Here is a 12,288-nt window from a genome sequence, read left to right as displayed (position 1 = left end):
CCATAATGAAATGACAGACAAGCATCACAAAGAACGTTGAAAAGCACTCAATTACTGGTAACCTAAAGGGTTCGGCAAAAGTCTTGGGGTAAAGAGATGCCACGGACAAAAGATCACTGACAGACGGACCTCCCTGTGCCATCAGAAACATAACGAAAAATCAGTCTGGGGGACCGAATGCCTTTGGAGGACCATCTCTGCTCCAAGCCTGTCCCTCCCCGCTCCTCCTCCGTGGCCACCAACTCTATTACTGGTCCCGGAGTAAGGAGGTTGCAGATGACAAGACAGTAAGTTAAGGCTGACGAGACCAATTCTTAGCCCCCGACCACCACCCCCTCCTCGTTAGCGGCAGCTAACGAGAACGACAACGCAAGCGCACCCCACCGCCACCTTCCCTGCACGTCACTAACTCCGTTCAGGGAGATGGGGAGACTCTGTCACAGTCAAAGCAGGTGGTGGCACGGCCACACACGGCCTCCCAAGCACTGTCATCTGGCCCACCGACTTCAGCAGCCACAGCGCTACATCTCTCCACATGTCTGCTCTGTTCCAGACATGAGGGTCTCCTTTCTGGTCCTAGAACCTGCCTGTTCTCTCCCTGGGCAGGACCTTCGTCCTTGCCGTTTCCTATGCAGAAAGCAGGAACCCACTAAACACCAGATCAAGCAACTAATGTCCCACGGAACAAATGAACTACGGTGCTTCGCTCAGTGGGCCAAGCAGCCAGCCAAGGTCTTCTCGAGCCTTCACAGCCAGAGTTACCAAAGAGCAGGTCAGCTCTCCGGCCGGACCAACCTACAGGTGGATCGCTGTCTCAGGCCTGGGGCTGAGCATGCTCAAAGGAGTCAGGGGACAGGAGCACTAATCTCCGCAATGTGAGCAGGTCTGACCAAGTCCTTACAACTCAACACTCAGCCCTGGTTTTCCTGAAGGGACACAAGCTACCAACCCACTTCCACTCTGAGAAGAACCCTGCCACCGTTCTGAGCTCAAGAGCTCTTCATTCATTCAACGAACCAGAGACATGCCTGTCCTAGGAGAACTTAAAAATACTCGCATTACCACTTGCCAACAAATGGTAGCTGAGTATACACAGATGAGAACAGATGGTCTCTGCCTTCCGGGGACTCGAGGTCCTGGGGGAGACAAACACACAGGCTACCACAATCCTGAAGGAAGGGGGCCCATTCGCCTCTCCACCCAGGCTTTCTGGGAAGGCACTGATGGCCCAGCACCTGAGAGCACCAGCAGCCAACTCTGGTCAAAGACCCCCGTGAATAGGGCTTCAAGGATAGGCGTTGGGTGACGAGAGGCCCTGAGGGGACAGTCTCCCCAGGCCCTTCCATCCTGGTTTGGAACTCTTCCCCCATCAGCCTATTGTGCTAAGACCCCAGCTCTTTCCCTTTGAGCTCCCTTGAGTTAGAATTCAAATTGTTTCTCACCTCCCTTCTTTAGATTTCATTAGCAACACAATGAAACAGACCACAAGGCCATGGGAACCAGAGATGAGCCTAGGGGCTCTTCCTCAAAGACCCTGCCTCAAGGTCAGGCATGTCTCCAGGGTAATAGTGGGTATTTTCCTGATTCCCAAAATAAAACACACCGTAGAATATTCAGAAAGTACTATGAGTAGAGTTGTATACTTATAGGTATATATGTGCCCGACTTCTGATAAATACTATCACCATGTGACCACAACATATACAACATAGATATGCACTTATACAGTATATATTTTACATAGGAGTTACCTAATTGAAAACTTAGCCCTCCAGCTTTACCACTGAGTACGGTGACAATTAATGGCTTCTTATTTAAAAACAAAAAAAAAGTTTATCAGAGAAGTCCCTTTAATTATTTTAAAGATTTCTTTTTAAGTTTATTTATTTTGAGAGAGACAGACAGACAGAGAGAGAGAGAGAGAGAAAGCATGAGAGGGGGAAGGGCAGAGAGAGAGGAAGAGAGAGAATCCCAAGCAGGCTCCGCACAGTCAGGGCAGAGCCTGACATGGGGCTCAAACTCACGAACCGGAAAATCATGAGCAAAGCCAAGTCAAGAGTCAGGGGCTTAACCAACGAGCCACACAAGTGCCCGCCTTTATTCTTTATCAGGAATATTTTTATCATAGAGCTGTCAACTCACTATGTTGTACACTTGAAACATTATATATCAATTCTACATCAATGAAAAGTATTTTTGTTAGATATAGATAGAGATGATGAACATTATCAAATCACTTTTTAATACTAATCAAGATCACTATCTGGTGTTTCACCTTTAATTATTAATAAGCTGACTTGATTGATTTCCTAACATTAAGCCATCCTTGAAATTCTAAATAAGTCCCATTTTAATGTGGATTATAGATTTTTTATGCCGTCTTTGTGATTTTTTGATATTGGCATAATGCACATTTGAACCAAGATACAGACACGTGGATATAAAGACAGAGATGATGCTTTAAGGAAGCACAAAGAGCAAAATGGCCATAAAAGCATCCAGGTTTGCTATCTCCTAGGGACCTCCTCTATGTTCACAACCTTCTTCCGGTTGTTTGGTGCCCTGCAGGCAAGCTGGCCTCGTCTTCCATTCATGTGGATAATCCATGTTATCCTCGGAAAGAGACCATCTCATCCACACGTGCGCACTGCTGAGCACAAAGTCGTTTGTCATATTCTCTCCTGTCTGTAATCTCCAAATCCAAGGGTCCATTTGTTTGCTTACTTTTAACATCACATTTTCGTTTTCTCTCCTTCCTTGCCACAGGCACCAAGACTTTCTAATTAAATATTTTCGAAGAACCTACTCTAGGTTTTCTTCACCAAGCACAATGCTTTCACCATTTTGTGTTTTGCTTTGTTGGTGGGGAAGGGGGGGTAGGGTCTGAATGCTCTGCTACCATCTGTGTGACAGGTTGGACCTGTTTCTGGAAAGTCCACGAAGCAGCCACCATGGGGGTAAACGCACAGGGACAGCCAGCCTTACCTCGATGAGCTTTCTCTCGTAGGAGCTCGCCAGCTCCTCGGCGACTTCTCCCGGCTTCTGCTCAGTGACTGCAACTTCTCCATCAACGTTCCAAAGGTTTGGGACAGCTTTAGGAAAACAAAGAAACCCCATAAATATTTTCACAGTAACCAAAAGTTATTCTCCCAGTGAAAAAATGTTTTGGTCTTTGCCAAATGGTTTCTCCACAGAGAGAGTGCTTTCGATGAGGCAGAAAAAAGATCCCAACTATTAATGACTTCACCCCTCCAACATTTTCACACAAGTACAGTGAAGTGAATGGTAAGAATGGAAGTGTCACAGGGACAGACGCACAGAAGTCTGGGGAACCGCCCGGTCACCACTCCCCATCCCAGAGCAAAACAGACGATGCACGGGCAAGACGTAGGAGCCTCCGTTTCCACCTGTTATGTTGGTCACATTTCTTTTTCTCCAACATCAACATCACAGTTCCCCAGCGCAGGACCGCCCACCTACAGCTGGACGTCAACGGCAGGGGTCAGGGCAGACGCAGAGCCGCTAAGAATGAACGTTTACCAACCGTGCTTAGGGCAGAAGCTAGGCAGCTTCGGGAAACACTCGACAACCGATGCAGAATCCCCAGCAAGGCCATCCAAACAAGAGACTGGCTCCCAGGCCAGCGCAGGAGTTAGGAGCACAGAAGACATGGGCAGGTGCCTCTCCTCCTTTGAGAGTCGCATCCATGAATGCTTGCTTTGTAGAAAAGGACAAGAAGTGAGAACTGGGAACGAGCAGGCGAATTCCAAGAAAAACAAGGGAACACGGACAGGAAGGAAGTGCCCCACTGGCGTGGATCAAGAATGTGGATTAGCCCCAAGCCCAGAAAGAAGCATCAGGTAAGCGGATTCCATCTCCTGCGTGTTCCAGGAGACGGAACTCCCGGACACCCCATCGGCTGAGGAGATGGTAGTGAAGGCCAGCCCCCCTCTGGCACCAGCAATTGGACAGACTGGGGGAGGACGAGAAAGTGGGCCAAGGCTAAGCAAAACTGGGGGTACTGAGTCTGCACCGACTGCGGCTCCGCCTTCAGCCCTCTCCCGGAGGCTCCATCAGGCCACGAGATAGAGGCCAAGAGGCAGCAGGGCCCTGAATGACGACACACATCCCACTGGAATGCGTCCTAAGCTGCTCCCATCCCAGGAGTGACCGCAGCCCAGCCAGTGCTGAGGACAGTGACCCAGGAACCCTCTGCAACCTGAAATAGGTACTGAGAAAACCTTTAAAGGGCTTCCACTTCAAGATGACAGACTGAACACATTCATTTACGCTTGCATCCTCTGAGTCCCATTGAAATACCAATTTTAAAAATTCTAGCAGCATCACCCTTGAGAAAGAAAGGGAGTGAGAGAGGGGACAAGACGACAAAATTCGAGAAGCCAAGAAGCAGGCCAATCACTGGCGAGCAACAAGACAGACCTGAGAGAGTTTCCTTCTGGGCTGCAGGTGCACAACACCAAAATACAATCTCATTCAAACGGGACAACTCGCCAACAGCTGACAAAGTGCTAATACAAGACATTTCTAGAAGTGGGGGGGAAGGGTAAACATGGGGCTGAATGTGAAGAGGAAAGATAAAGAAGTCTGTTTAAGAAGCAATTTGCAGAGGTGCCTGGGTGGCTCAGTCAGTTGAGTGTCAGACTTCGGCTCAGGTCATGATCTCACAGCTCGTGGGTTCGAGCCTTGCATCAGGCTCTGTGACGACAGCTCCCAGCCTGCTTTGGATTCTCTGTCTTCCTCTCCCTTTGCACCTCCCCCGCTCCTCTCTCTCTCAAAAATAAACAAACACTGGAGGGGGAGGGGGAGGGGGAGGAGGAGGGGGAGGAGGGAGAGGAGGGGGAGGAGGGAGAGGAGGGGGAGGAGGGGGAAGGGGGGGAAGAGGGGGAGGAGGAGAAGAAGGAGGAACCATTTGCAGAAAATTAAGGGCTTATTCTCCAGAGAAGGTGAAAACAGTGGTCTGGACCGAGCTGAAGGCATGGGTACCCCACAGGAAAGAGTGAGAAACAGTACTGCTGAACTTCTTCCATTCCTCCTTTCCCATTCCCCAGCAGCCAGAAGCCAACATCGTACAAAGGATTGTCCTGGAATTTTAACAGGCTGAAGAAAAGACCGGAAGGGGCTGATACGAGGGGCTCTGCAGTGACACAGCACAGCCAGATCACCCCACCAGGGCACGAGCACAGCTCCTACACAGAGAGCTCGGCTCTGTGGCACCCCACCCCTATCTCGGAGCACATGGCCAGAGATCCCCTCATGTCTGAGACAAGCACCTAAGACGGAAAACCCGGACCAGAATCTACAGACAGAAGAGAACATCTTGTAAGGGGGAGACACAAGTTAGGGAAAAATACACTCGAGAATCTGCAAACTGTTGGTCACAGTCCCAGAGACAGAAGATGATGGTATAGCTGAAAACAGGAACAGGGAGGAGTCTAAAAAGAAGAAAAAGAGGCACACACGCACAGAGTAAAAAGACAAACTCGTTTGGAAAGCCAAACTGGGACGGAAGTAACGGAACACTAGATACAAAGGACAGACGGTAAGAAAATGTCTGGAAGACAGAGCCAAGGGATAACAAAAGGGAAAAAAAAATGAAACGGAGAATTACCATTTGAGAGGAACCAAGAAAGGGAAGGGGGGAAAAAAAGTTAACAGAGATCAGGAAATCAAAGACTTCATTCAAGTAATGTCCTAGAACCAGAGAGGCGGGTGTGGGGACAGAAGAGCCCAGTGGGCACACAGCACGAGGGGTGAACCATGCTCAGGCACCTCACAGGGAAATTTCAGGTCAAGAGAGACAAACTGAAGAGGGTGCTAACTTCCGGAGCGGAGGCAGAACTTTTACAGATGACAGAAAGTTCTAGATGACCTTGGATTTCCGAACAACCCTGTAAGCTAGCAACCGATCAAGTGATAACTGCTGTCAACACCCTGAGGGCAATTATTTCCACCCTGGAATTAGGCACCAAGCCAAACCCTGTGGTAAGAAAGTAAAAACATTTTCAGACATGCAATCTTCCAAAAATCTTAACCTGCCCCCAACCAAAAAAAAAAGACAAAAAAAATCTAAGAAAAAGAACACAGTTTCTACGAAAGAGAAGATACGACACAAGAGCGAGGAGATTATTAATAACCAGGAAGTGGAAACCACCCACACAGCCACCGTGGAGGACTGATGGATCAACAGAAGGCGCTCGTCCCTGCAGCCAAAGACCACTCAGCCCACAAAAGGAGTAAAGCACTGACACCGCCTACAACACGGATGAACCCTGAGAACGTCACGCAAAGGGCGAGACGCCAGAAGAGACACAAAAGGTCACGGACGGCAGGATTCCATTTATACAAAACGCCAAGAACAGGTATGGGTTTCCAGGGGCCGGGAGGAGGAAGGGATAAGGGATGACCGCTAATGGAGATGGCGTTCGCCTTTGGGATGACGAAATCGCTCTGTATTTAGAGACAGGGGACGGTCACACGCCTTGTAAATGCACTGAAACCCACTGGACTGCACACCTTGTAAGGGTGAACTGTGTGGCCCGCGAACTACATCTGACCGAAGAAGCGGTAAGACCAGAGAGCTGGTGGGGACAAGCCCACGGAGCAGCCAGCCTCCCTCGGGCCACGGCGGGCAGAGGACTGCAGGAGAGACGGCCTCACAGGGGCCCGGTTTTTCACATATTCACATTTCCGTAAGTGAGAGAGCACGTGCATTTTGATTAGTAAGTAGTAAGTTCACACAACACCAACCATGTTTGTTTGGTTTTGTTCCAGTAGGAACTCAAAAGAAATTTAGAAGTTGTGCCAAAATAACGATCCCGTACCTTGCAGCTCGGCTAGATAGCATTTTTGGGATCCTAGTAATGTATTCACCGAAGAGGGACCAAACTAAAAAGAGGGTATGTCTGTGCTAGAGGATGGGTGGGGAGAGGGGTCCCTGCGGGGAGAGGGACCCAAGAGCTATCCTCCCCGCTCCACAGTGAGAAATCAGTCAAGAATACCTACAACTGAGAAATCAACAAGGAGCAGTAGACACGTATTATTGAGAGACATTAAGGTAAGTACCAGAACCGTAAGGTAAATGTTTGAAGCAGCTGCCTGTGGGGTGTGGGAAATGGGGGTGGGGGAGGGGTGGCGGCTAGAGGTACCAGGTCTTTTACGGTAAGGCCACGTGCCAGCGTGGGACTTAGAAAACAGAAGGGCGGAATTGATTTTAAGGAAAAGAATCTGAGAGGAAGCCGCACTTAGAAAAGTTCAGACACTAACAGTGCCCATCAAAGCAGGGCAGACGCCCCAGCACGAAGCTGGCTGTGGCTGATCAGCACAGTCCGGGGCCAGTCCGCATCTAAGGTGTGACGGACGGGCTAACGGCACGGTCCGCAGGCGCTCTCCAAACGACCTGATCTTCGCCTGAGCGAGGGTGCTTTCCGCCACAAGGAGATCCCGCTGCTCAGAAAGACGTGGCCTTCCAACCCGCTTGAGGTCTGCACATCTCTTTAGAAATCCAGCCACTGGCCTTCCTTCCTCAGATACCAGCCCCTCTGTAGGTTCATGTGAGAGCAAGCCACGGTCCTCTGCACTGAAGGAGGCAGATGCATGAATAAGCTTGTTAACCTTGAAGACTAGGAACCAGACCCTGGACAGTCATGAATTTATAAAAGGTCTCTGAGAAACGAACCAGCCAACCTTCCCCTGCAACTCTCTGACCTCCTGGTGCCCCGGTCCAGCTCCTGCAGCTTTAACAAGCATGTCAGAGACTTCTATTCCATGCACGAAATAATAAATAGCAAATCCCAGCTACATCGCGATCTTCTCACTGGTCGGCAGCCTCCAAGATGGCTCCCAGTGATCCCTCCCTCCTGGCACTCACGTCATTGGATCTCCACCCCTGCGTATAGGGCTGGACTTACTAACTCACCTCGAAGGAACACGATGTGGTGGAAGCAAAGGGATGTCACTGTGGAGATTAAGTTTTAGGAGACGGTGGCTTCTGTCTTGGGTGCCCACTCCCACTCACTCCCTCTGAGGAAAATCAGGTGCCGCCTTGTGAGCGGCCTTATGGAGAGAGCCATGATGCATCCCACACACACAGCCAGTAAGGCCCTGGGGTCTGCCGGCAGCCACACGAGTCCTCCTCCCGTCAAGCCTGGAGAGGACAACCGCAGCTCCGTAAGAGACCCTGGGCCAGAGGACGCGGCTAAACCACGCCTGGATTGCTCCTCCCCACACACTCAAGGGAGTGACTTGAGTGTCGTGTTAAGCTGCTGAATTTTGGGGTCATTTGTTACACGCCAAGAGATCAACAATACAGTACCTTTAGTCACTCAACAGGTAGTTCCTAGAGAGCACTGTGGTGAGACTCTGACTTAGGCCCTGGAGTCCCAAGGACGATGGTGGTTCCCCACAGATGGCATTTACAAAAAGGACAACGATGGTGTGGTTCCCCGTGGATGACGTTTATGAAAACGACAACGACAAAGTGAACTTGGCTGGTATATCTCTATGGCTTAAGGGTTACTAGGAAAGTGAAAGGAGCCATTTCTCGGTCAGACACTCTCCACCTCTCCGCCGGCAAGGAGCGCACACCGTGAGGCACGAGAAGCCAGCCATCCCGTTAGTTCAAGTTTTACAGGGCCATGTCTCCTTTCTTTACTTTCCAGTCAGAAACACTTCATCTGCCTGGGGAGCAGGGGGACGTTTGGGTGTTCAAGGAAGGCAATGCCATCAAAGCCCGAGTAACATCAAGTTGTGTGAGAGCCAGAAATAGCACGCTACACCCCCATTCCAGACTTTCTGCACACTCCCCAACACACCAATCAACGTGGGGAGCATCAACGTGATTCATCTCTGAAAGTCACACCCACACGACAAACACAAACATTTGTGACAGATCCAACTAAAAGGGAGTGACAGGGTGTTTTAAAGACACGCATCTCCTGAATGATCTATTAGTTTGGAAGGGGGAGAAAGACAACTTAAGCCCAAGAGGAAAGCACAGTTTTCTATTCCTATCAAAAACAGCTCTTCCTGAATTCAAGAACACAAGGCTTGAAAAGAGGTTAGCAATGCAGTCTCTCTTTTTTAATGTTTATTTATTTTGAGATAAAGAGACTGCACGTGCACACACGAGTCGGGGAGGGGCAGAGAGACAGGAAGAGAGAGAGAATCCCAAGCAGTCTCTGTGCTGTCACTGCAGAGCCCAACTCGGGGCTCGAGCCTACAATGGTGAGATCATGACCTGAGCTGAAATCAAGAGTTGGACGCTTAACCGACCGAGTCACCCAGGCGTCCCAGCAGTGCAGTCTCAAATCTACAATTTCATCATTCACATTTCCAGTCCGTGTTCTGAGTTACTTTGACAGCATTCAGAACTTCACGGCCTGCCCCAGTCAAGGACTGCAAGTCAAGTGCAGCTGCCAGGACCCAACAAGACAGAAACTTCCATCTATGTGGTTGGCTACTTCCACTGGGATGAGGAACTTAAGTTATACTCAAAAGGCCAAGGCACAGAGATAGGTCCAAAAGCAAAAGAAAGAACTGTATTTAATGTGCTAAAAAAATTTGAGAGCTACATCCTCGTACAGCAGGTGCCCATAAAAATGCGACAGTGACAGTGCTTCCTCTGACGCAGCACTTTATGACTTACCACGCACCTTCCAATGCGTCATCTCACTGCAGCCTCCAGGCACCGGGGGGTCTGGCCATCGTATGCTTGTGCCAGAGGGGGAGAGATCTATGTAATGTGCACGGTAGAGGAGACGCCCCATCAGCCCAGGCAACCCGGTTAACATCCACATCATTCACAGGACAACCTACACTTGGTTTACATGCGTCCACTCTGAGAGGTCCGCCATTTTCTCTTGTATTTCCACCATGGCCTAATTATAGAAGCGAGACTCCAAACGGGAATGTTTGGCCAAACCGGTAAGCCTTTTCTTTGTAAATCTAGTAGACAACTAAAATCGTGTTCGGTAGGAGCACAAAGATATTTACTTCCAATCAGAACCATTTTTTCATGTTCCAGAAAAGCTGTGGGTTTGTGAGCACCCACAGGTCATTTAAACTTAGTGAACATGACACAGTTTTCACCTCCTCGCAGCCTGCCATTACAGTCTGGAGGTGTCTGTGGTAAGTCATCTGAAAGAGGCAGCCGCTATGCGGGTCTCACTCGCAGGCATCGGGGAACACAGGAGGTTTTCTGCCTCAATTATTTTAAGCAAAAACTCCAAACGCCACGGAGAGCGGCACGGCAAACAGCACGATAAGGCCACTGTTTTACTTTCAAATGCAACAAGCTTAGCAGGACCCCAGATGCAAGCAGCGTGTGACGCTGGTGGCAGAAGAGGGTAAGGAGCCACTTTAAATTCAGAGACGGTTCCCCAGAACGTTCTGATGGACACAAGGAAGGGTGCGGGTCCTGGAACAGCAGGCCAGGTTTGGGGTGATGGGAGATCTGGGACACTTGGAGGTTCCAAAGTAGAAAGGTCCCTCCTGGGTGAGCGACGATGATCCCTACAGGACAATGGGTACCCACCCCTGTTCCAGCCAAGGAGACGGTCCTCATAAGGAAGGCATCCGCCTTTTTCCAAGTGCCCGCTGTGGCAAGGGGAGAGCATGTTGATGGTGAGAGTGCGGGCTCCGCAATCAGAGACCAGGGGCCAAGTCTAGCTCCGCCACGCCCCAGGCAGTGACCCTGGGCAAGTCTTTTATTTCTTCATGCAACAACTAGCTCCTGAAGATTCGTTACGTGCCAGGCACTAGACACTGGACCTGCAGGCACGTACTAAGGGGGGAAACTGAATGCCAACAAGAAGCTTACGCTGCAACGGTGGGCCTCGGCAAATGAAGAACTACGTAATGCATCAGGTCGTGAAAAGTGCTGCAGCCGGAGGTGGGGGGAGGTTAAGCGTGAGAAAATGATGGTGTGAGTGCAAGGAAAGGCTCACCAAAGAGATGCCATCTGAGCAGAGACCAGAATAAAGTGAGGGAATGAGCCATACGAGGCCCTGGGGGAGAGCATTCCCAGGAAGAGCAAGGGTGACAGGACGGCTGAAGGATAACGGATGAGAGAGAGAACAGGAAGTGAGACCACAGAGAAGGGGGCAGGGGGTTGGAGGGGAGGATGGTTTACTGTGAGCAAAAACAGGAAGCCCCCCAAAGATTCAGAACAGAAGGCAGGAAAATCAGACATTTTTTAAAAGATCATTCTACCAGCCACACGAAGGGGCGAGTGGGGAAAATGGGAGGGCGTGTGCAGGGCCTGGGGGCGGGAGGCACAGCTCAGGTCGCCCTTCAGGGCAGAACCTGCCGTTCTGTTTCCAGGAGGGCAGTTAGCCGACAACCTCCAGCTACAGCACTCCCAGAGGTGTAGGGAAGACGCTAACATATCCGATGTGGGGTCAGAGCGAAGACAGGAGTCGCGCTCCCACCACTATCTTTGGCCTCAGGAACCTGAACCCATGAGGCCATCATTTCACCGAGCTGGGGAAAGGGCGGGTGTGACGGAGAAGAGGCGGGTGCCCACCAGGGGGCTGGTGTTCAGACAAGTCAGGTTTGGCACAACCACCGGCCATGTGAGAACAGGCAGCAGGAGCCCGGGAGCGTGTGAGTCCAGAGTTGCAGGGAGACGGGAGGCTGCGCATCTCAAGTCAGAAGTCAACGGTGTAGACACGGTAACACCACCGGACTGGACGAGATCGCCCATGCCCTGGAAGCGGAGTCTCCTCAGTTGTGAAATAGCAGGAGCCCAACCCCCGAGAGCCGCGGGAGGAGCCACCCCGACGTGGGCAAACACTCAGCTCAGCGGGGCTGGGAGCACCGATGCTCTCACTGCTGAGCTCGCCACTGAGCCGTGACGCGTCCTTGCCGGCCATGCTACTCGGCACTTTACGGCGTTTCCTGTTGTCACAACAGACACGCAAGGTGGGTACTAACAACCCCCAAAATGACCTTCCAGGGGGTTCCATGACTTGCCCAAGGTCAGACAGCTATCAAGCAATGGGATCAGAAAAAAGTCAACCCGTGCCCTCCCCCTGCCACATGCTGCCTGTCCATCCCCGTCAGCAGCTGAGTAAGTGAGCATCTTGCTCACGTTCTCACTCAGTCCTCAGTCCTCAGTCCAGCAGGCATTGATGGGGTCCAAAGGCTAAGGAGAACTCGGGAAAGAAGGGGGCAGGGGACAGGGGGCACGGTGGTTCTCGCCCCACCCCAGGGCTGTGACAGAGACGGAGGAAAGATGCTGCCACCGGCCCCCGTGTGGCCCCAGGTTCA

The 12,288-nt window shown here is 50.9% G+C and overlaps 1 protein-coding gene across 4 annotated transcripts in view; it reads right to left on the bottom strand.

Annotated features, from left to right (window-relative positions):
* SNX29 (sorting nexin 29) overlaps nt 1–12,288 on the bottom strand; it is a 496,622-nt gene that overhangs the window by 237,366 nt on the left and 246,968 nt on the right. For all 4 annotated transcript variants that reach the window (XR_008294767.1, XM_027043227.2, XM_053213859.1 and 1 more), the window contains one exon: nt 2,986–3,092. Coding sequence is in view for 3 of the 4 variants with exons in the window: in XM_027043227.2 (XP_026899028.1) it covers nt 2,986–3,092 (107 nt within the window). In the remaining variant the exon portion in view is untranslated. The remainder of the gene's footprint in view (nt 1–2,985; nt 3,093–12,288) is intronic.

Source organism: Acinonyx jubatus, chromosome E3 (genome assembly GCF_027475565.1).
Source record: "Acinonyx jubatus isolate Ajub_Pintada_27869175 chromosome E3, VMU_Ajub_asm_v1.0, whole genome shotgun sequence".
In the NCBI taxonomy this organism is placed as follows: domain Eukaryota; kingdom Metazoa; phylum Chordata; class Mammalia; order Carnivora; family Felidae; genus Acinonyx; species Acinonyx jubatus.
The sequence above is the reverse complement of the archived record's forward strand: the minus strand, read 5'-3'. Positions and strand labels throughout refer to the sequence as shown.